The 25,382-nt window shown below is 44.9% G+C and overlaps 1 protein-coding gene across 2 annotated transcripts; it reads right to left on the reverse strand.

The window, feature by feature from the left end:
* Positions 1-1,408: 1,408 nt before the first annotated feature.
* LOC120686611 (putative E3 ubiquitin-protein ligase RF298) lies at positions 1,409-8,592 on the reverse strand. Of its 2 annotated transcripts, none has more exons than XM_039968828.1 (3): positions 8,464-8,592; positions 6,132-8,297; positions 1,409-2,173 (listed from the first exon to the last, which is right to left on the reverse strand). In XM_039968828.1, the coding sequence occupies exons 2-3, from the start codon at positions 8,157-8,159 to the stop codon at positions 1,649-1,651; spliced, it is 2,553 nt and encodes an 850-aa protein (XP_039824762.1). In that variant the 5' UTR covers positions 8,160-8,297; positions 8,464-8,592; the 3' UTR covers positions 1,409-1,648. The 2 variants fall into 2 exon arrangements, with proteins under 2 accessions (XP_039824762.1, XP_039824755.1); XM_039968821.1 differs by having other exon boundaries at positions 8,373-8,582.
* Between the last annotated feature and the right edge of the window lie 16,790 nt (positions 8,593-25,382).

Here is a 25,382-nt window from a genome sequence, read left to right on the forward strand (position 1 = left end):
TTTTTCCGTTGCCGCTAGTTACCGGGATCCGAAATTTCGGTATTTTTCGATATATTTCGTTTCAAAATTTAAAATTCAACAAATTTCGTCCGAAATTCGCCGAAATTCACCGAAATTCCGGAACGGAATTCCGTTTCCGCCGATCACCGGGATTCTACCGGAAAACGAAATGGTGAACCCTGGGTGGCACGGGCATCGAGGGAGGAGGAAGGAGAAGCCGACGAGCCGTGGTGACGGTGGTGACCGCCTGACATGGAACAGTATTGGGCCAACCTGAGTCCAACGTTGAACCCGTTTACTGCTCGGCCCAAATAAATATCTCAGTTTGGGCCTCTTAGCAAGGGCGATTGGGTCTATATCACCCCCAACCTACGGGGCATGGAATACATAACCCCAAACCTTATGAATGGTCTATATCACCCTCTGAACTTTTCAAAACCAATCAAATTACCCCCTAAAGTAGTTTCGAAAAATCATAATAAATCACAGAAAAATTATAAAATGAAAAATCCAATTGTGTTGGACTCCAAATGAATAGATCTACACTATGAACATATAATATGGTATGTTTTAGTACATTTTTTTACAGCTATGAAAAAAAACATAGATCTAAAGCTACAGCAAAAAAATATACTAAAGTATATCATATTATATGTTCACTATGTAGATCTACTCATTTGGAGTCTAACACAATTGGATTTTTCATTGTATGATTCTTTTGTGATTTATTATGATTTTTTTCAAAACTGTTTTAGGAGATAATTTGACCGGTTTTGAAAAGTTCAAGGGGTGATATAGACCGTTTCATAGTTTGGCGGGTTATGTAATCCACCCCTAATAGGTGAAGGGGTGATGTAAAAAAACAGCGCCGATTGGAGTTTCTAAAAAAACAGTGGCAATTGGCAGCCTATAACAATTATCGTATTTTGGCTTTAATTCCTATGTGAGAAAACAGTATCAGTGCAATTAAATTCATAAATTTTATTAATGTTGAGGAATAATGATATTGGTTGTCATGTATCACGCCGTGAATAACGTCGGGTGTTCAAATTCCTGAGATGTGGTCTCATTGAGTTGTTTTCGTAATCGTTCTGCAAGTCCTAGGAAACTTGATCCCAGTTGCCAGCATTTTCCATCAAATCCCCGTTGCATAATAGAACTGGAAGTCCTGGCAACGGAACAGCCATGACACACCAACATCTACTTCTGCGGCCAGCTGTGCAGGTTGAGGTTGGCGCCTGTGACTAACTTTACAGAGACCGGAGCTCCGTGGCAGATGACAGATCCATAGACCTGGTTCAGGAGGTGAACGAAGTTCCCTTCAGCTAGGTTTCCAGGAGTTCCAGGGGGGATAATAAGGTTTGGTGCCAGGCATCATACAGATTGTAGTGTGTTTTCTGCCAGCAAATGAAAAGCAAATAGCACTTGGTATGCAGGAAAACCAAAACACTCAGAATCTGCCGGTATATCCATATAACAAACCCAACCATTACCCATTGTCTGCAGGAGCTTGATTGATTTTGACGATGTATTATTGTCGCTGTTTCATCACTCTCACCCCCTCATTATTCTCTCCAATCTTCCATCAACTCAAGTTGAGCAATCAAGGTGAAAAAAAAAAGTAAACTCAAAATTGTATATGTGAAATCTAGCAACCGGCGGGGCGGGCGCACACCCTGCGCTGGATGGGGGTCCGGCAAGAAGGGCACTCCTTCATCCCTTGCTTCTCATGGAGGTCGCTGCATTTGGCACAGACCACCTGGTGGGCACAAGGGAGGAACACCACGGACATCTCCTCATTCAAGCACATGACGCACTCCCGGTCACGCTGTATATCATCAAAATCGAGATCTTGGGGCACTGCTATATTGGACAAAATTTGGGCATTGCCGTTCTTTCTCCCTTCAGAAAGATGCAATGCGTAGGTTTTATTGTCGGCTCCCCACTTGGGGGCAGCAAACTTTGAAGAGTCCATAGACACCTTCAGCTGCAAGATCTGCTGCTCAAGAGCACGGATCTCACTCTTGTATCTTTGTGTATCATTTGCTGCTTTAAGATGCAGCGAATTCTCTTCTGACCTCACTGATGTCTCGATTTGATCCCTCTCTTTCCTCTCTGAGGTAACAAGGGCAATTGCCTCAACCTTTGCAGCCTCTTCTTGTTTCCACCTTGTCTACAAGTATTGACAATCAGACAGAAGATCAGTGATGTGATTATTATATATACAAGCTCAGTGAAGAGTGAAAGCCATAAAGTAAAAGGAAGTCCGGTAGAGAGAATCGAACTGAACTGAACTATGCAGATGTAGCACCTAGCAAGCTTATAACATTAATAAGACTTCATAGAACCAGTATCCATAGTATTAATCGTCCTTCAATTCTGATTTTCGGAAAACATGACAAGCACAATCAATTCAAAATGACTTTGAAAAACCATGAAGCTATGAAAAGTATACTGCAAGCACACACATCCTTTTTTCTTAAAGCTTGTTCAAGGATGGGATAGAACACCTCAATCCAGATTCACTAGCAGTCTATGGTAAGCCATGTTCTCCACTAATAATCACTGCCTTGACTTGCTTATCTAACAATGTACAAGTCATTTTTCATGTCTTCGTAATTTGTATTCCAACATCTGGAAGATATAGGTATAAGAAGGAAGGTTTTCATTAAGCATACTCAGCAAATGGTTCGAGAAACCTCAGAGGTGCTATTGAAGCAACAGCGTCGTTGTACCAGTTTAAACTATGGAACTTATCAGATACCATCTATAAAAATGCAATCACATCTCAACTTCATCTAACGCTGTAAAACATTTGAAAAATGGCCAGAATTTAAGGGCGGGAATAATGTAACGCCATATAAAGCTCCAAACTTCTTCCAGAAAAGTCTGCATGCAAAAGCTTGCAGCCTACTCATGAAAAATTAAGTGTGCTTAGAACTTAGAGCAGTCATAGCTAGGAGGCCAGTTCAATTACCATTTATTCTGTAAACTTCTCAACATCCACAATCCCTTCAATGTGAGAACACACACACAAAAAAAGGTGTGGAACAAAACCTTACCAACACAATCACAACATTTACATGCTAAACAAGCCACAAAATGACAAAAACATCAATATGTATTACAGAATATACTAAAGCGTGTGGAACAAAACCTTACCAACACAATCACAACATTTACATGCTAAACAAGCCACAAAATGACAAAAACATCAATATGTATTACAGAATATACTAGAGCATTGAGTAGAAAATAAAATCACATCACACAACATATAGGGTCTGTTTGGTTGGGTGGCTTAGCCCCAACCAAGTGTGGGCACCCTGATCATGTTTGGTTGCCTGTCCAGCTCTCCTAGCCTGGCTTATCTAATGCAAAAGGTACCTCTTAGCCAGGCTTAGGGAGAACGAGCAAAATGTCCGTTCCCAACAAGCCAGGCTTGGGCTAGCGTGCGGTGGCTTGAAGAGTGAATCTTATCACCTCTGCTCGTCCTTCCTCTCACGTCCGTCAGGCATATTCCCTTCGTCGATCTCCGCCTCCGGCGTTTGCCATTCCGCCCCAAACTGCTTCCTCCGCCCCCGCCGCGATGGGAAATGCGCTCCCGCAGCCGGCCACATCCCCCGCGCGATGGGCGGAGCTCATCTGCGTGGCCGGTGGAGCTAATCCGCGCGGCCGGCAGCGCTCGCCCGCGCCGCCAAGTGGAGCTCTGGCGGGGCTCGCCCCGCCGCCGTCCGCTGGCCGGAGCTCGGCCACCGCCGCCGCCGGAAGCAGGAGCCACATGTGGGAGCTCTCCGCGACGTTCCTGTTAAGGCCCATAGTGTAAGGCCCATGTGGCCCATATTATCTTCTCCTATATATCTACAAGTCCTATGGCTGTGCTCTTCCTCTCTTTGATGGCTCTCTCCCTTGGGATATTGTTCCTTTACCGTCACAGGTTGTGCCTATTACGTCCAAGTGGGTCTTCAAAATTAAAACCAAATCTGATGGGTCTATTGAGCGATATTAAGCACGCCTTGTGGCTAGAGGCTTCCAACAGACCCAAGGTCGCGATTATGATGAAACCTTTGCTCCAGTCGCACACATGACTATTGTTCGTACTCTGATTGTTGTGGCTGCTTCTTCTTCCTGGACTATCTCTCAGATGGATGTCAAGAACGCTTTTCTTCATGGTGATTTGCATAAAGAAGTTTATATGAATCCCCCACCTGGTGTTGATGCTCCTTCTGGATATGTTTGTCGTCTTCGTCGAGCCTTGTATGGTTTGAAGCAGCCCCCCCGTTCTTGGTTTGAGAGATTTGCTTCTGTTATCAGGGATGCTGGTTTCTCTTCTAGTGAGCATGACCCTGCTTTATTTATTCATCTCTCTCCACGAGGACGTACTCTACTCTTGTTATATGTTAATGACATGCTGATTACAGGTGACGATCCGGAGCATATTTCTCATGTGAAGAAGCAACTCAGTGAGCAATTTCAGATGTCAGACTTGGGTCCTCTCAGTTATTTCTTAGGGATTGAGGTTTTGCAATCTACAAAGGGCTACTATATTTCTCAATCTAAGTACATACTAGATCTTGTTGCTCGTTCTGGACTTAGTGATCACCGCAGAGCTGCGACACCTATGGAACTTAACTTGAAACTTCGTCCTAGTGATGGTAAACCTTTGGAGGATCCCTCTCGATATAGGCATATTGTTGGTAGCCTTGTCTATCTCACTGTTACTAGACCTGATATTGCTCATGCAGTTCATATCTTGAGTCAGTTTGTCAGTGCTCCTACCTCGGTTCATTATGGCCATTTACTTCGTGTGCTGAGATACCTAAGGGGGACATCTTCTCAATGTTTGTTCTATGCTCGTGATAGTCCACTTCACCTTCATGCCTATTCAGACGCCACTTGGGCGAGTGACCCCATCAATCATCATTCGGTTACGGGCTATTGTATTTTTCTTGGTTCTTCTCCTATTGCGTGGAAGTCCAAGAAGCAGGCGGCTGTATCCCGGTCTAGTACAGAGGCAGAGCTTCGAGCTCTGGCCACCACTACTTCAGAGATTATATGGTTGCGATGGTTGTTAGCTGACTTTGGTATCTCTTGTGATGGTCCCACGCCTCTTCTCTGTGATAATACTAGCGTCATACAGATTGCACATGATCCTGTGAAGCATGAACTCACAAAGCATATTGGTGTTGATGCCTCGTTCACTCGGTCTCATTGTCATCAGAAAACAATTGATCTTCAGTATGTGCCCTCGGAACTGCAAGTGGCAGATTTCTTCACAAAGGCACAAACTCAAGAACAACATTGGTTTAACATGCTCACTCAATGCTTCAGATCCTCCGCTTCCACCTTGAGTTTGAAGGGGGGTGTTAAGGCCCATGTGGCCCATATTATCTTCTCCTATATATCTACAAGTCCTATGGCTGTGCTCTTCCTCTCTTTGATGGCTCTCTCCCTTCGATATCCAATGTAAGTAACAGTTCCAACCAGTGCTGCTCTACGGACCTCGACCACGGCCACTCACGTGTGCAGCTCCTGCCCACAGCCACCGGGCTTGCCCACCGATGCCACGCCCACGGTTCCTACACGCACCGCTGGGTCCTGCCCACGACGCGGGGTGGAGCTCGCTTGCTGCGGCCGCGCACGGCTCCTGCCCACACTGCTACGAATAGCAAGAGGGGTAACTCCACCTCTATGTAGTACAGGGTCGTTATATCACTCGTAGCCAACCAACCAAACAGAAGCTAACTGGCACAAGTCTATCTTGAGCAGACAACCAAACACAAGCTAATTGCCCTGCCAAGCCATGCTTAGCCGAGCCTGGCTTAGATTTTAAGCTTGGCCAGACTAGTACAAGCAACCAAACGGACCCATAGTGCGCTGTTTTCCATATATTTTTACAAGTTTCTCAGTGATACCTTGCCACATTTATAAATTATACCATTTCTGTCTAAGAAAAAGAACTGGCCCCACAATATTCATTTGCACCCTAATAGAGTCAACTATGGTAGCAATGAAGAAATTTCCAGGAATGGCATGAATTGAAAAATGAATGTAAGTCGCATGATTGTAATATATATTTAGCTTCAGTTTAAAATAATGTTACAGAGAGGTAAAAATAAAGAAGTTAGTACCTGCACTTGATCCTTTTGCTCTTTAGCATGCTGAAGTTGTTCTTGAACCCGAGATAGCCTGCTCTTTTGTGCTGCAAGATCCTCTTGCAACAGGGCTCTCTCAGATTCCCAACGCTGAGACCTTTTGCGACTATTCTCATCCTTCTTTAAAAGCTCCAAAATATTTGTTGCGGACTCTGCTGCATGCCGCTTTGCAGCTTCCATCTGTAACATGAGTTGTGCATTTTCAGCCTCACGTCTACGAGCAGAAGCATCTGCCTTCTCCAGCTGAGCATTTGCCCTAGAAATTGCAGACTCCATCTCTAAAAGCTTCTTCCGAGTACTCTCTTCCGAATGATGCCTCTCTTCTTGTAGGCGGTCCGCCTCCTCCTTCTCTTTCCTAAGCGACTGAAGTTCCTCCTTCTCCTTTGCAAGTCGCTGAGCAACTTGCATCACTTTCTGCTGAGCCCAGTCTGTCCAGTCCCGCATATGTGCTTGCAATTCTTTCTGCCTCTGGACAAGAATCAAGACAATTTCATCCTTTTTATCTTGTGGGATCCAGACCTTTTGTTCCTCATCATAAGAAAAATTAATTTTGCTACTAGAGTCCATACCCTCAGCATTGGAATCATGATTCAAAGATGGAGCAAAACCATCACTTGAGGAGGGCAATGACAACGAAAGATCTGTGCTAGCAGCAGGTGCTGGGTTTGAGTTACTAACCACCTTGGCATCGAATGGAGTAGAGGAAAGGGTACCAGTAAAGGAAAGGTCGACTGATACTTCAGGCGCCGTTATGCTTGCAGCAAACCCTTTGCCAACTTTTGATGAGCCCTTCAAGTTGCTAGTAGTAGAGTCTGAAAATGACCTGCATTTCCTGTCCAATACCACACTTCCCGAAGAGCTATACTTGACAGACCTAAGGGATCCTTTAGAACCCAATGCTCGGGAGCTCTTATCCAAGCTTGTCAATTTCTGGCGATGCAAGGAGTCCCTTTTAGAGCTCCCCCTCTTGCTAGGAGATGGCTTGTCATTTTTCACAGATTGTGTCACAGCAGCAACAAATGGTTGGTCCTCTGAACGATCACGGGTAGGAACAGGGTGTTCTTTTGGCTCAATGTTTGGGATCGCATACGGTATCCTACCTGGTACAGAGGGTTTGCTACTCGATAAATTCAGACTTGCTGGTGTCGTCGATGAATCAGCTTTTACAGCACCATAAGAGCTGGGTGGTACAGGGTTAAGCTTTCCACGGAAAGTAACATCAGTCTGTGGGTTGGTAATAGAAACTGATAGATCGGAACCTGAGCCAGGTTCGTAGTTTCCCATAACTGGTTGGGCGATAACTTGAGAACCCACTGCTGGTATGGAAGCAGGATTGTAGTCCATGGCACAGGCATTTGAAACATTCATGTCCGACATAAGCAAGCAAAACATTACATCGCCTTTGGTGTAGAATGGCTGAACCTCATTTACCACAGCAACCATGCTACCAAGCACAGCCTGCTCAATCTTCCTCATGTCTTCAACTGAGGCACCCTCCCTCGGCAACATGTCTCCTTCAGTCTTGAGAACCTCAACCGCAGACTCTCCAAACCCTGCAAGGCTCTCCCTCCAGTTGTACTGGGCAGCTGCCCGCACAACAGCAGCGCGTGCAGCCGCCTCAGAGTAGCCCATTGTGGTGATCAGACTGACCGCATTGTCGAAGGTGGTGTCCAGGCTCTTGAGAAGGATCTCCTCCAGCTGCGTCTCATTTGGGTCACTCCAATTCACATATCGCTGGCACTCTAATATTTCCTCCGCAGTAGGGTGGATATCCTTACAGGTTTCGCAGGTGCTTGGGATGAGGTCGAGGTCCGCCGCCGCTGCCATGGCAGCCTTCTCGGGCGACATAAACTGGAACCCAACGCAGTCCGCCGTCAGAGGGTATTCCAGCCCGAATGGGCCCAACTCGGCAGATGGCGGCTCGGCACGGTACTTGCGCTTATTCCGACTGGCGGCTTTCTCCGGCGCCGCCGACGGGGGCGGCGGGGTCGCGGTAGTATACATCAAGAAAGCTGCTCTTATTTCACCAAACCAACAGCAAATCCTTTGGAAAACCGACAGGATGCAAGCGAGAATAAATAAAAATTCTCCGCAGCCGGATTGGACTGACCGGGCTCCCGCGCACCGAATCAAGGAAAAAACCTGGAAAATTCAGAAAAAATATACTGTGAGGATCGTGAAGCTTGGACGAATCAAGAACCAAGGAAAAACTCGTACGCGCCGAGTCGTAGGATCAGATGGTCCGGAAGCCTTGATCCGATCTTGTATCGCCGGAGGGGAGAATCGGGCGATGGATTGAGGCACGTACCGGATTGGATCGGAGGGGGTCCAAGCGGAGGCGGAGGCGGCTGGTGATCGAGAGGAGGGGAGGTGTGTATGGCGAGATGGGGGAGGCGGGGGAGGGAGGAGATGAGGAGGGGGAAGGAGATGACTGATGAGGGGGGAGAAGGCGTCTGCCTCGCTCCGTAGGCATCGCCGAGCACACAAACGCCCGGAGAGTCTACCGGACCTGGAAGAAACTGGGCTGGGATTCGGGCCCAAGTTGCCTGCCCAAGCTCACACCAAAATATGGGGCTTTCATTTCGGTCGCCTGCTCAAGCTCAGCCCGGTAAAAATACCCGGCCCAGTATTTCCACAACAGTACGACTGAATTATCCCTAATCATTTACAGCATCGAACAACCTCAATAACTAACAGAAGTAAAGAACCCTCTCAAACCATCGTAGCCATGTCGGCTCGTATATCTACGTTAGGCGAGTGTGAGTATTTGAATATCACTAGGGATGCAAGTCCGATCTTTTTTTGGGCCATTAGGTCGATCCAAAATTTGATAAAATGAACACTACATAATTAATTTGGAAGAGAAAATAAACTAAAATGAGAAATCCAAAAACACCAATGGTTACCCACTTGCATCCTGTATCACAAAGCAAAGAGGCGGCACAATTCTGAGAGCTACTTTGTTCATTGGGCGAGTGGTGCATATGCAAGAACAAATATCACAAATTCTAAAATCCGGTTGGATGTCTTTAACTATAACAAAAGTCATAGGATCTCAGAACTTATCAATTATAGAAATGTTATATTCACTATGTACAGACAGACATCTCAGTACAGAAGTTAAAGTCGTAAAATTATGCCACTCAATAGTCATTAGCATCTAGAAAAACTTACTAAAATATTTTCAGTAAACTTTCATAGAAATATTGTATGGGATTTTTTTTTACAACTCTGTTTCGAAAGCATCTCCAAAAACAGTCTTCCAAAAAGCTATTCCAAAACTGTCTCTCAAATGTTTTTCGAAAAAGAAGGCTTTCAAATTTTGCATATATTTCTAGGTGCTCTCAGTAAAAAGAATCAAGAAAGAGGAAAACTCGCAGAAAACCGCATCAGTTCTTGCCCCCTCCCCCCAACCCACCCACAACTCTCCTTGTTGCCTTATCTAGATGTAATCCCACCGCCTCATCAAGATCCCAGCCTACTTCACCAAGATACGAGCTTGCTATTGTGTCGTTTAGATACCACTCCATCACCTCATCCGGATCATATTCCATCACCTCATCCGGATCCCAACTCACTGATGTCCCATCAGGCTCTCGGCTTGTTCCCTCACTGAGACCCCATCCACTCTCCACTCCCCCTTCAAGCTCTTGGTTTGCTCCCTCACCGAAAATCCAAGACACCACCTCCTTGAGATTCCCACTTTCTGATTCTGACGTCGTTTTGAGCCTTTGGCTTGCTCCGTCAGGGAGATCCCATCCTACCACGTCTACCGCTTTGGGCTCGCGGCATGCTCCCTCCCCAAGATTCCAGCCTACCGCCTTAATTATCAAGATCCTGACTCATTGTCGTCAGTTTGTTTCCTCCCGTAGATACCATCTCGCCCAGCGGCGAACCTAGGATTTTTATAGAAGGTATGTTACGATATTTTTTCCACTTGCTATATGGTATAATACCCTTTGAACACTTGTCATCCCAATCGGTAAAAGCCATGCCAATTTGAAAAGCGTGTAAACCATATTATATAACGTGTGTCTATTTGTTTATGCACAAGCTTTAGTGAGAGGTAAGCAAGATTCACCATGCCTTTGAACCTATCATTTTGTCTCACATCATCAATATGATTGTCAAGTTGCAAATCAAGTTTCACCAAATCATGTTGTTAAGGTAGAACTCAGTGTAACGAACATGGCACCATTTATGCCATTTCGAGTGATTTTGGTGATCGTATGAACCGATGCCTAAGCACCGGTGCATCCGATGGTTGTCGGAAGAACCAACACCCTGGCTTTGGTGTAAGACTGAGCGCCTTCAGTTGCTGTGAGTGACCGGTTTAACCGACGCCCTATGTATCGGTTTAACCGATGGTCTCTGGAGTCGCTGCAGCTGTGTCAGGAAGCCAACGGCTACTTCAGTTGCTGTGAGTGACCGGAAGAACTGATGCCCCTGCACTGGAAGTTCCGATGCCTACACAGAAAAGCTACTAATGGCTACAAATGGCTAGTTCGACTTGGAGGCCTATATATATGTGCTCCCCCGGCCATTTGAAGATTGCTGGAGTCCCAAGACATCACACACACATCCAAGAACACCTCCAAGTCATCCAAGAGCATAGAGATCAAATCCTTAGTCCTTAGCACAAGCTTTGTGAGTGTTAGTATTAGGTTAGCTCTTGAGTGAGTGATCAAGCAAGGTTTAGATCCTTGTGATGTGGTTCTAGAGTGAACCAAAATTGTATCTTGGTGCGCCGGCCATCCTTGGAGTTTTGGTGGCTCCCCGGCAAGTCTACGACCCTCCGGCTTGGTGTGGAGCGGCGTCGACAACTTTGTGCGGGGACGGAGACCCTGAAAGTGATCTAGGCCCCTAAGTGGGTTTTGGTGTTAATGATAAAACACATGTGTATTTAATTGTGTAATTGAGCGTGTGTGCAGGTGGTGAGTTTGTATAGGTGAATCAAGTGACGATGTACGACCCCTCAAAAAGGAAATGAAAAAGCGGAGTTCAAAGGATACTCATGGAATTAGATTTTATATTTGAATTTTGAGTATAGGAACGCCGTACTATCAAGAAGGACTTGATTCAAGGGCTTTGATTTGAAACTAGTGCTCAAGAGAACCTAGACAAACACTTGTGAGCCACAAAACAACTCAAAAGAGCAAAAACCGGAGTTTTTCCCCTGCCATACCCGGATACTCCGGGTATAGGACCGGATACTCCGGACCCCGTTGCCCGGAGTGTCCGGGCTCTGTTCAAAGTCTGAAAACCTAGGGTTGCCCGGAGTCTCCGGGCATATACCCGTAGTCTTCGGGTACCCCTTCGCCCAACGGCTCTTTTGAGGCTGAAGAGTATATATACCCCCTCCATACCCTTTCAGCCTCCTCTCTTGCCACTTGACGAGCTGAACTCAAACATAAGCCAAGAAAGAGCTCTCTCACTCCCCTTTCTCCATTCTTGAGTGATTCCCTTGAGGGATTTGAGTGAGAAGCAAGCAAAAGCAAGGATTCAAGCAAGTGAGCCTCATTCTCATCTCTTGAGCACTTGGTTTTGGTCAAGCCCGCGGATTCGAGTTTGTTACTCTTGGAGCCTTGTGCTCCTAGACGGCTAGGCGTGCTTGTGATTGCTCAATCAAGATTGTGAGCTGCACAAGAAGTTTGTAAGCTCCATTCCTCACCGAGGAATCCATAGTAAGTAACCTTGGGCTTGAGAGGTGATCTCGCCCTTGGAAGAGGAGCATAGGGGTTCTTGAGCACCGTCTCTCGAATCCTTCCTCAACGGAGACGTAGCACCTTCGGGTGTGAACTTCGGGAAACAAATCCTTGTCTCTTTTGTGTTAGTTTACTTGATTTCATTGCCCTTTGCTTGTGAGACTTCATTTCTAGGGTTTGAGCTCGATCTACTCACTCACGAGTTTCTAGTGAACTTTGTTTGTTGGATATCAACTTTAAGGAACCCCTGGTACTCATTCTCTAGCTCGATCTACTTTTCTTACAGAGTTTCTTGTAGTTTCATTTCAGGTCGTTCAAACCCGGAAACTCCGGATATAGCTCCAGATACTCCGGACCACCAAACCCGGAGTATCCGGGCTTATGACCGGAGTATCCGGGATAGTCTGCTTCTGACATTTTTGTTAAGTGTTTTAAATTGCAGATTGCCTATTCACCCCCCTCTAGGCATCTTAAGATCCTTTCAATTGGTATCAGAGCCCGGCTCTCCATTCAAAGGGCTTAACCGTCCGGAGAGGTCAAGATGTCGGATGATGAAAAGAACCCGGTGAATTCGGTTGATGAAGGTGAAAAAGACGATACCGGTGATAAAAGAGATAAGAAGGCAGAGCCATCCAACAACAAGAAGAAAGATAAGAAAAAGAATGGTGGAGATGAAAGTGAAGAAGAGACATCCGATGATGAGATGTCTTATGAGGAGTGAAGGCATGGAGGAAAAAGAAGAAGGAGCAAAGGAAGAAAAAGACTAGCTCCCGAGTTATCATTGACTCTAGTGATGACTCCGACACCGATTCCAAGAGAAGAGTCTCACGCTCTTCAAACAAGGGCAGCTCATCAAAGTCAAAAGACAAAGGTGATTATCGAAGAGTTGCTCATGATTACACTTTTTCTCTACCTAGTGAGCACAATGCATCAATTCATATGGGCAAGCCACCTTTCTTTGATGGTACCGGATATAATCAATGGAAGACTAAGATGTTCGGTTATATGAATGCAATCCACAAGGATCTTTGGAAAGTTGTGGAAGTTGGGTGTGAAATTCCGGATGAAGATAATACACCAACACCGATTCAAGCATATGTGCTACAAAGGAATTTCCAAGCATTGAACATCCTACACACATCCGTGAGTCCCGAAGAGTTTGACAAGATAGAGGATGCACCAACCACCAAAGATGCTTGGGACACTCTCCTAGTGAACCATCAAGGGTCAAGAAAAGTACGAGAATCAAGAATCAAAACTTTAGAAGATGAATTGAGCTTGTTCTCCATGAAGAAGGGTGAAGGTGTGAAAGAGATGTACAACCGCAAGAAGAAAATCACAAATCAAATCAAATCTCTTGGTGGTGACAAGTGGGGTGACCGTGAGATTGTGGACAAGCTCTTGACCGTGTATATGGCTAGGGATGTTACTCTACCTAGCTTGATTAGAGCCGAAAGAGGATTCAAGCACTTCACCGCCGAGAATGTCCTTGGAAGAATTGAGGCTCACCATGATCAATTAAAGAGAGTCAAGATTAACCAAGATCTAGCTAAGCTTCAAGAACAAGCGGCCAAGAATAGTGGGTTGGCACTTCAAGCTAAGTCAAAAGACAAAGAAAAGGCAAACCAATCCTCAAAAAAATGATGGCACTAGTAGTGGTGATGATGAAGAGCTTAATGATGAGAAAATGGCTTTCTTTATCAAGAACTTCACAAGAGTATTGAAGAGAGGCAACCTTAGAAACTTTGGAAAGAACAAGAAGTATGAGCCAAGAAGAAGATCTAATAGGCCGTGTTTTGGGTGTAACAAAGTTGGGCATTTCATTGCCAATTGCCCGGAAGAGAAGAAGAAGAAGAACAAAGACACCAAAGAAAGCACATCCAAGAGAGATAGATCAAGATATAAGAAGCAAGCCGGAGAAGCTCATCTTGGTCAAGAATGGGATTCACAACAAGAAAGTGAGTCCGAGAAAGAAGATGTTGCAACCATGGCTTTCAAGGCATCATCTCCACATCCTCCAAGCTTGTTTGAAGATCTCACCGATGATGAGGATGAAGCTCCTATCATGTGCCTCATGGCTAAAAACTCCAAGGTAACATCTCCAATCTCATCGGACGATGAAATGGATAATGAAGTAGAAGTTGCTAAACTAGTTAAGAAATATGGTAAAGGGGCCGCAACTAAAATGATGAAATTAGTTATGAAACTAGATGAAGCGGATGAGACTCTTGAGACACAAGAAGAATTGCTTAGACTTGAGAGAGAGAAATTCAAGGCTCTTGAAAAGGACCTCGCCTATGAAAGAGAGGAAAACAAGATGCTTGTGAACTCAATCAAAGTCAAGGATGGCACTCTTCTTGAGTTGAAAGAGTCACTCTCTAGTGAAAAAGAACAAGTGAATGATTTGACTAGAAAATTTTCTTTTGTCAATGACACTAACACTTTTCTAAGGAAAGATAATGACAAACTTCAAGAGAGCATAACAAGCTTACAAGCTAATCACACGGCACTTGAAGTTCAATTTAATACTCTTTGGGAAAGTGCTCCTAAGACTAGAAAAACATCTAATTCATCTAGTCCCTCTACTAGTAATGGTTGTGCACGGTGCTATAACATCGATATTCAAAATTGTGCTACTAACCATGTTGAGATGAATGCAATGAAGAAAGAAATCTCTAGACTCACTCATTTGTTGCAAGAAAGGCTCCATCACATACTCAAGTCCCAAAGAAAATTCCCTTTACAAGGGTAGGTGAGTTTGAGAAACACACCAAGAGATTTGGGTCAAGATACATGAGCAAGTTTGGGTTTGAAGTGGGTAAGGGACTTGGTAGGAATGGGCAAGGTACCCCACATGCCATTCCATTTACCAAGAACAAGAACAAGACCGCCTTTGGTGCTCAAGGAGGTCTAGTGAATATGACCACTCCCATTCACAAGACAAATGATGTGATTCAAGAAAGTGGTCATGTCAACTTCATCAAGAGAGGTACAACATGTGATAAGGGTGCTAAGATTGTTGCATCCTCATTTAAAGAAGATAAGTTCAAGGCCTCTAACCCAACTAAGATCAAGGCACAAGAATCATCTCATGTATCCTTTTATGCCGATTATGTATTGACAAGGAACCACCGTGGTAAAGTGGTTGCCAAGTTTGTAGGACACCGTACATGGAACACAAAAGTGAAAAAGCATGTATGGGTGCCCAAAGTTCTTGTGACTAATATTAAAGGACCCAAGTATTGTTGGGTACCTAAAAGAAAAGAGTAACTTTATTTTGTAGGGATACTTCTCCAGTGGATCAACTTGGGTGATTGATAGTGGATGCACAAATCATATGACCGGAGAGAGGAGTATGTTTGAAACAATAACCGCATCAAGTGGAGATCATTTCATTACTTTTGCGGGAAATTAAAAGGGAAGAGTGCTTGGTACCGGTAACATTAATCTAAACTCAAAGTTCACTCTCTCAAAAGTTCTTTTAGTTGAGTCACTTGGTTACAATTTGTTGTCCATCTCACAACTTTGTGATTCGGGCTTCAATTGTTTGTTCACTAACGAGGGTGTAACCGTCATTAGAAGAAGCGATGACTCCGTTGCTTTCAAGGGGGTGCTCAAGGGAAAGGTTTATCTTGTGGATTTTTCTCAAGAGAGGGCTCAACTTGATGCTTGCTTGATAGCAAAGTCTAGCTTGGGTTGGTTATGGCATCGCCGACTAGCTCATGTTGGGATGAGAAATCTCAACAAGCTTCTAAAGGGGGATCACATCCTAGGACTAACAAATGTTTCTTTTGAGAAAGATCGTGTATGTAGTGCATGCCAAGCCGGGAAGCAAGTTGGTGTTCCACATCCATCAAAGAGCATCGTCACCACCGTCAAGCCATTTGAACTTCTACATATGGATCTCTTTGGCCCGGTGGCGTACATTAGCATTGGTGGTAACAAATATGGTCTTGTTATTATTGATGATTGTTCTCGTTTCACTTGGGTATTCTTTTTGCATGACAAAAGTGTAGTGCAAGAGACTTTCAAGAAGTTTGCAAAAAGAGCTCAAAATGAATTTGAGACTAAGATCAAGAAAGTGAGAAGTGACAATGGCACCGAATTCAAGAACACTAACGTAGAAGAGTTTCTAGATGAAGAGGGCATTGGTCATGAGTTCTCGGTTCCATACACTCCTCAACAAAATAGAATTGTTGAGAGGAAAAATAGAACTCTCATCGAGGCCGCAAGAACAATGCTTGATGAGTACAAGATCTCGGATCAATTTTGGGCGGAAGCAATCAACATGGCATGTCATGCAATCAACTGCCTATATCTTCACAAGATCTTGAACAAGACGGCATACGAGCTCCTACTTGGTAAAAAGCCTAATGTGTCTTACTTTAGAGTTTTTGGAAGTAAGTGCTTCATTCTTAACAAGAAGCCCAAGAACTCTAAGTTTGCACCTAAAGTTGATGAAGGTTTTCTTCTTGGTTATGCCTCAAATACTCATGGCTATCGTGTTTTCAACAAAACCTCCGGTTGTGTTGAAATAGCGTATGACGTGACATTTGATGAATCTAATGGCTCTCAAGGAGAGCAAGTTGATAATTTTGTAGGAATGGAAGAATCATCAAGTCAAGCTATCAAGAAGCTGGCGATTGGTGAAATAAAGCCTCAAGAACAAGTAGACAATGATGATGATGACTTGATGTTTCAAGGGCCATCTATCTCTACATCCGCTGCAAAATCCGGAAACTCCGGATATGAATCCGGAGACTCCGGACATCTTGAGCGGAGTATCCGGACTCCAGACCGGAGTATCCGGGCTACTCAAGCCGAGGCATCAACTCAACATCAAGATCAGTCTCAAGATGATAGAGAAGCTGAACCAATCCAATATCAATCCTCCATTCCACATCCAAGAGTTCATCGCATAATTAAAAAGGATCATCCCGTGGATAATATCCTTGGAAGTATAAGTAAAGGGGTAACCACTCGATCTCGTTTGGCTACTTTTTGTGAACATTACTCGTTTGTTTTTTCTTTGGAACCTCTTAAGGTGGAAGAAGCATTGGATGATCCGGATTGGGTGATGGCTATGCAAGAGGAATTGAACAACTTCACTCGGAATAAAGTCTGGTCCTTAGTAGAAAGACCCAAGCAAAATATCATTGGAACCAAATGGGTCTTTCGAAACAAACAAGATGAACATGGCGTGGTAACAAGAAACAAAGCAAGGTTGGTTGCTCAAGGCTACACACAAATCGAAGGTTTGGATTTTGGTGAGACTTATGCCCCCGTAGCTAGGCTTGAGTCAATTCGTATCTTGCTTGCCTTTGCTACTCACCATGATTTCAAGCTATATCAAATGGACGTGAAGAGTGCTTTCCTTAATGGACCAATCTCCGAATTGGTATATGTTGAGCAACCACCGGGTTTTGAAGATCCAAAATTCCCAAACCACGTCTACCTGCTCCATAAGGCGCTCTATGGGCTCAAGCAAGCCCCTAGAGCATGGTATGAATGCCTTAAGGACTTTCTCTTAAGAAAAGGCTTTGAAATAGGCAAAGCCGATCCTACTCTTTTCACTCGCAAAGTTGATAAAGATATCTTTGTGTGCCAAATATATGTCGATGACATTATATTTGGCTCTACTAACAAAACTTGGTGCGATGATTTTAGTAGGATTATGACAAAGATATTTGAGATGACTATGATGGGTGAGTTGACCTTCTTCCTCGGATTTCAAATCAAGCAACTCAAGGATGGTACTTTCATTAGTCAAACCAAGTATTTAAAAGATATGCTCAAGAAGTTTGACATGGAAAATGCCAAGCCCATCAAAACTCCCATGCCAACCAATGGGCATCTCGATCTCAATGAAGATGGCTAGGCCGTGGATCAAAAGGTATATCGCTCCATGATTGGATCCCTCCTTTACCTTTGTGCATCTAGGCCCGATATTATGCTTAGTGTATGCATGTGTGCAAGATTTCAAGCTAATCCAAAAGAATGTCATTTGATGGTGGTTAAGAGAATCCTAAGATATTTGGTCTTCACTCCTAACATTGGTTTATGGTATCCCAAGGGCTCATCTCTCGATTTACTTGGCTATTCCGATTCGGATTATGCCGGTTGCAAAGTGGATCGAAAGAGCACTACGGGGACTTGTCAATTCCTTGGCCGGTCCTTAGTAGCTTGGAGCTCTAAGAAGCAAAACTCGGTTGCCTTGTCCACGGCGGAGGCCGAATATGTCGCCGCCGGTGCGTGTTGTGCACAACTTTTGTGGATGAGACAAACATTGAGTGACTTTGGTTGTCATTTTGATGCAATTCCTCTATTTTGTGATAATGAGAGTGCAATCAAATTAGCAAACAACCCCGTACAACACTCCCGAAAAAAGCACATAGATATTCGTCATCATTTCTTAAGGGATCATGAGGCTAAGCTAGATATTGCTTTACAACATGTAAGCACCGACGGGCAACTTGCCGATATCTTCACTAAGCCTCTAGATGAGTCAAGGTTTTGTGCTTTGAGAAGTGAACTAAACATCTTGGATTCTCGTAACCTAGCTTGAATTACTGCATACATTTGAGTGATCATAGATTAAGTGGATCTCAAAACAAAAAACAAAAAAAATCTTGAAAAACTTTCAAATTGTGTGACCTTTGTTTTATAAAAAAATTGGTTATTCACTTTGCTCACTTGAGATCATTGTTCTCCTTGATTGATTATTGGCTGATCTCAAGTTGAGTAATTTCTCTCACACCTTTAGTTCCTCAAAATCTATCTATATCAAATCCATCTAGATCAAGTTCCTTGGAGTTCTTTTCTGCTCAGTCTCAAGGGGAGCCGGAGTCTCCGGCCCAGGGCCCGGAAACTCCGGACTATCCGGATACTCCGGCCCTGAGGCCGGATACTCCGGATATTTGGAATTTACTATATATACAGCGGGGAGGGTCGGGGTAAACGGTTCCCTTCAGTCTTTTTACCACAGCCGCCGCCCCCTCTTCTCTCTACTCTTCCACTCACGCCCTAGGGGCGATTTCTACCTTCCGGCCATCACGAACTCGTCAATCTTTGAAGGAAGGCTCTCCTCCCCTCCGGAAACTCTGGGGAGTCATTGGATTTGAAGTTCCCGCACTCTCAACGGTCTCAAAGGTACTTTTGAACTTCGGATCGCCCGATCTCCCAATGTCGTAGGTTTCTTTGAAAGATCTTTAGGGCATCTCTTCCTAGCATGTGTAGGAACCTTTGGCTCAAGTTTCATTCAAATCCCATGGTCAAATCCTTAGATTTTTGAAACTTAGGGTTTCAGGTGCTCCTGTCCGGATACTCCGGATATACACCCGGATACTCCGGACCCTCTGGGCCGGAGTCTCCGGGGATATACCCGGAGTCTCCGGACTTGATCACCACCAGCACATCTTTTTCTTCCCAATTCTATCCAGCTTGGTCTTGATCTTTGTTATCTATACTTAGGCATGGTGAGGCCACGCGCTGGTGAGTCCTTGGAGGATGCGGAACAAAGAAGGCAAAAGCGTCGTCATGATCCTCACTCTCAAAGGGAAGATGCTCCTCGAAATCCTCCAAGGGAGTTGCGTCCACATCATCGTGCGGGCAAGGAACCCGCTGGCAGCAGTTCAAGAAAGGAGCCAAGGAAAGCTCCTTACATTTTGCAAAGCCGAGCCGCGGCTCCTCCATCCCGTCCGACTCCGACAAGCAAGGGTATTGCTCATGACATATGTCCTAAGACCCCCCCCCCTCGCTTGGTAGTTGAGTACTCTCCCGGGCAGCGCACTTATCCTAACATTCCAAGGCTTCATAGACCTGGGATAGTGCCTGGCTTCACAGTAGAGATGGAAAGAAACTATTACAAGCAAGATGTGGCACTTAGGGAGGCACGCAAAGAGAAAGTTTACAGATATGACAAGAGTGAAGGTCTTGAGCGGCACTTTTGGTGCAAGCTTCATGAAGACTTCTATTCTTCAGTTATGATGCGTAAGTCTCGTACTCCCATTGTTCATTGCAAGTACGTGGATTGGAAATATTATGAGAATATGAAGGATCCATTCTTTAATGAGGCTATGGAAAAGTGCAAGGAGATGGGTTTCTATGATATTATGGGTTTTCGCTATGATTGGAATGAGGAGATCCTTACTCAATTTCATTCTTCTTTATATTATGATGAAAATGAGATTGCATTTTATTGGACCAACGAAGGAGCAAAATATGGAGTGGATTACATGACCTTCTCTAGGTTACTTGGACTTGGCACTGAGGATGAGAAGAGAGATCCCATTCATGTTGAGGAACAACTCAAGACATATCAAGTACCCACCTTGTTCTACAATCCTATTTGTGCTCAAGAAGGAAAGGCAAACCATCTCTTGCCGGTTTACTATGCAATGAATCAATTCTTTAGAGCAACCATTGATGCAAAGGATGGTGATCCCGTGGCACTTAGATACTATGCAGTGAATCTTCTAGCCCGGACTTTACCAAGTGGTAGACCTTTTTGCATTATGGACTTCATTTGGAATGAGCTAAGAAGGACTATGATTGAGGCCAAGAAGTCCCTTCCTGCTGCACCATACATCATGTATATGATAGAGAGGGTGACCAAGGTCACATTTCCAAAGACAGTTAAGCATGAGCCTCTTCACTTGCGTGCCCGCTCAGGTGATGCACCACCTCCTCCTCCAGCTCATGCCGGTGCAACAAGGAACCCAAGACATGATCCTGCTCCATCTTCTGTGGGTGCCTCTTCATCGTCTCGTCACTGTCATCATGACTCCTTTGTAAAGAGGGCCCTCCGCAGCTTATTTGGAATGTGTAGGAATATTGCAAATGATGTGCATGAGAACACAAGGTCCATCAATGAGATTCGGGGTCATTTGGGACTTCCTTTGGATCCTCACCGTGAGCTCCCGGACTTTGATGATCCATTTGCTGAGTGAGATGCCACCGATGAGGCTTCTATTGCCGCTACTCATGCTCTACTTCCACGTGCTCGTCGTCAGCCCCGTTCTCCTCGTCGCCATGCTTCTTCTTCCTCCCGCCGTGCTCCTCCAAGTGGCTAAGAGATCTTTGATGAGGAAGAGGAGACCGAAGAAGATGAGCCCATAGGCTATCGTGAGCACCCCGACTCCGATGAAGATGAGGATACCTCCGAGGATGCCGCTCAAGATGAAGATGATGAGTAGATGAACTTCATGCTTCTTTTCATTCCCGTTTTGGCACTTGATGACAAAGGGGTAGTGAAAGGCCATTTATGTACTCATTTGGGCATGTGTCGCCCTTGTATCCCTTTGTTTCGAACTCATGTCGTTTTATTTATGTTTTGAACTTCCTTGATCCTTTGAAAGGACTATGTGGTGTGAGAACCTTGTAATGTGTGCTACTCTGTGTTTAGCTATCGAACTTGGGTTTATTCTAAGAAATTTCTGCTAGTATGTGTCTTGTTTGAGCTCACTGACTGTTGTTTTTCTGTTTTTCTGTGTTCTGGCTCAGAAGAGCCGGATACTCCGGGCTACAGGCCGGATTCTCCGGATTCATTATCCGGAATCTCCGGACCTATACCCAGAGTCTCCGGGTCCAGCTGACAGATACACTCACTTGTTCACCCCACTGTAAAACATATAAGAGCCTTTGTAGTTCTCTTGATATATATGCCAAGATTGTTGACATGACAAGTCAAATTTAAAATTCAAAGTTCATGGCATACATTAAGGGGGAGCTCTTATATGCTAGATGTTTATCGCTTTATGATTATCAAATGAGTTACATGTGGGTTGTCATCAATCACCAAAAAGGGGGAGATTGAAAGTGATCTAGGCCCCTAAGTGAGTTTTGGTGTTAATGACAAAACACATGTGCATTTAATTGTGTAATTGAGCATGTGTGCAGGTGGTGAGTTTGTATAGGTGAATCAAGTGACGATGTACGACCCCTCAAAAAGAAAATAAAAAAGCGGAGTTCAAAGGATACTCATGGAATTAGATTTTATATTTGAATTTTGAGTATAGGAACGTCGTACTATCAAGAGGGACTTGATTCAAGGGCTTTGATTTGAAACTAGTGCTCAAGAGAACCTAGACAAACACTTGTGAGCCACAAAACAACTCAAAGGAGCAAAAACTGGAGTTTTTCCCCTTCCATACCCGGATACTCCGGGTATAGGGCCGGATACTCCGGACCCCGTTGCCCAGAGTGTCCGGGCTCTGTTCAAAGTCTGAAAACCTAGGGTTGCCCGGAGTCTCCGGGCATATACCCGGAGTCTCCGGGTACCCCTTCGCCCAACGGCTCTTTTGAGGCTGAAGAGTATATATACCCCCTCCATACCCTTTCAGCCTCCTCTCTTGCCACTTGACGAGATGAACTCAAACCTAAGCCAAGAAAGAGCTCTCTCACTCCCCTTTCTCCATTCTTGAGTGATTCCCTTGAGGGATTTGAGTGAGAAGCAAGCAAGAGCTAGGATTCAAGCAAGTGAGCCTCATTCTCATCTCTTGAGCACTTGGTTTTGGTCAAGCCCGCGGATTCGAGTTTGTTACTCTTGGAGCCTTGTGCTCCTAGACGGCTAGGCGTGCTTGTGATTGCTCAATCAAGATTGTGAGCTGCACAAGAAGTTTATAAGCTCCATTCCTCGCCGAGGAATCCATAGTAAGTAACCTTGGGCTTGAGAGGTGATCTCACCCTTGGAAGAGGAGCATAGGGGTTCTTGAGCACCGTCTCTCGAATCTTTCCTCAACGGAGACGTAGCACCTTCGGGTGTGAACTTCGGGAAACAAATCCTTGTCTCCTTCGTGTTAGTTTACTTGATTTCATTGCCCTTTGCTTGTGAGACTTCATTTCTAGGGTTTGAGCTCAATCTACTCACTCACGAGTTTCTAGTGAACTTTGTTTGTTGGATATCAACCTTAAGTAACCCCTGGTACTCATTCTCTAGCTCGATCTACTTTTCTTACAGAGTTTCTTGCAGTTTCATTTTAGGTCGTTCAAACCCGGAAACTCCGGATATAGCTCCGGATACTCCGGACCACCAAACCCGGAGTATCCGGGCTTATGACCGGAGTATCCGGGATAGTCTGCTTCTGACATTTTTGTTAAGTGTTTTAAATTACAGATTGTCTATTCACCCCCCCTCTAGACATCTTAAGATCCTTTCAGACCCCTCCTTCGTGGGCAATCTCTCTTAGTGAAGATCGGGATCAAGGTGACCGTGATTGTGTTTATGAAAGAGACTTGATTGCCGAGAAGCGATACTCTTCGTGAGTGCTTTAGCAACATGGACGTAGGGGCACCTTTGTGGCAATCCGAACCACGGGATAAATCCTCTTGTCGAGAGTTCGCTTCCTCTCATCCCTCCTTTAAGCTTCCGTATTTCATATTGCAATCTTTGTGCCTCTACTTTCATTGAGTAGTTTCTTGATAGGATTGGCTATAGCTTGCTAAACTCTTTTTGGATGAGAGTTTCACACTAAGGTGAACCATAGTTGCACATCTAGATAGCTTGTTTTAGATTAAGTTTTGTGCAAACTAGTTGGAGCCATAGGTTAAAGTTTTTAGAGTGCCTAATTCACCTCCTCCCCCTCTTAGGTTAGAGCACCCGATCGCTTTCACTCAGCTAGTCTACGTACCTTTTATGTATCAAAAGAAGCAAATGAGTTGGAAGGATTGAAGGCAGATATACAAGAAAGCAACTCCATGTCTATCACAACAAATTGATAATCAAGCTCTTAACTAATTTGATCAATGACACTATTATTTACTAGGTGGATCAAAATATTTAGGTATGCCATGACATACATGGCCCACCCATCGGGTACGCCATTGATCTAGCCGCCTTGCCGAGACCCCAGCTTGACACTAGTACTTCGGGATTTCGGCTTGCTGCCTGACGAAGATCCCATCCTAGTGCCTCTGCATCCAAGAGCTTCTATTCGACTAAGCCCTCGTGCTTCATTCTACGATGTGAGGAACTTGCCACACCCATCTTGAGATCCCATCTGGTCTGACCCCCCCCCCCCCCCCACCACCACCACCAAAAAAAACTCGTGTTGTGCCCTAGCTCGAGATCCATGGCAAGAAAGCTCACATGTGACATGAGACAATGGGTGGGGGGGTGGCTGTCAAAGGCAATGGTATTAAGGAGGTTACCATTGGGTCCCACTACTATAAATGTAACATCATCACAACAATATCGTGCGAGAGAGTACATATGCTACTGCATGGAAATTGAATTTCACAAGTGCTCCCTCTTCGCCCTTTCCATGTACCACTGTTTGCATATGCTAATTATTTATTATCTTTTGCATTAATAATACAAAACCAGTTCCTATCTGTGCTTAACAGAATTGGTAACTGCAGAAACAACCTCAGATTTCAGCTTACTTCGTATAAACAATGAAGATGAATTCTTGATCTTAGCTAATGGGAATTAAAAAAAATAATGTTGAATTTAAGAACTAGGTATTGAAATGCAACAACTATAGGCTCCAAATGTCGAACTTCAAGTAAATGCAACATCATAATTCGTATGGTAGTATTGGGCTGGTCTGACAATCCGATCGAGCCCAGCAAACTATGGCTCAGCAAACTAAATGGGCTCGAATGAAGAACCCAAAACACATTTGGAAATGAAACAGCTTGGCCCAGAAACTACACTCGAATTTAGGCCCATCTAGTCGTATTCGCTTCCAAGTTCCTTCCCATTCGAAACTGTTTTCTCTCTTTTATTTTTGCGAAATCTCTTTACTATTTTCTTGTGGAACAACTGTTTTTAACAGATGACTACAAGCGCAGCATACCGAGGTGGAATGAAAGCTAATGCTTAGACGGTTAGACCCCGCGAATGTTTTGTAATGCAATTCCTGTGTCATCGCAATCGCAATATGCACTGCCTTGTCTGGGTAAGAGTACAAGGCAGGGCTGTTCATGAAAACAAGTTCAGAAACTTTAACGGCTGCCTTTTCGAACTTCCACATCATAGTAGCCTTGTTCCGACCAATCAAATCGCCATTTTGACTAAGCTTATCCCAGTCGTAGCACTAATCTATCAATCGTTCGATCGGAATATCTATCGAACCCCGCGGTACGATACGACGCAGATTGATTGGGATTCCGTCCTGCGAGCAAGCCAACAGCTCCATCGCCCCGGCAGCGATAGCGAGAGCAGGCAGCAGCTAGCCTGTGACGGCCTGAGTCCCCGCGCCTGGCCGAGGCAGACGGGCAGCGGACCACGATGACCTGCGCAAGCGCATGGCCAGAGCGTGCCCGGCTAATGCCTCCCCGTGCAAGGCGCCAACTGCGCCCGACCAGCGCCAGAGACAAGCTCGCCCCATCGGCCCTCCCATGCATGTGAATGTGATGGATGCGCTGCTGCGCCCGGACCGTACCCGAGCCTGCCCCAGCACTCGCTCGGCCAAACAACAGGCGCCTCGACCATCCATGACGAGCACGGACGGACGATGATGGCCGGGCCGGCCAGGGTCTAGCCGGAAATCCCCTTTTCCAGGAGAATGCGCGTTCGTCA

This window comes from Panicum virgatum, chromosome 2K (genome assembly GCF_016808335.1).
Source record: "Panicum virgatum strain AP13 chromosome 2K, P.virgatum_v5, whole genome shotgun sequence".
NCBI lineage: Eukaryota > Viridiplantae > Streptophyta > Magnoliopsida > Poales > Poaceae > Panicum > Panicum virgatum.

Coding starts and splice junctions, on each gene's coding strand:
- LOC120686611 (XM_039968828.1), bottom strand. CDS start 8,159: ATGTATACTACCGCGACCCCGCCGCCCCCGTCGGCGGCGCCGGAGAAA. Junction 2,174..6,131: donor AGCAAAAGGATCAAGTGCAG/GTACTAACTTCT, acceptor CAATACTTGTAG/ACAAGGTGGAAACAAGAAGA.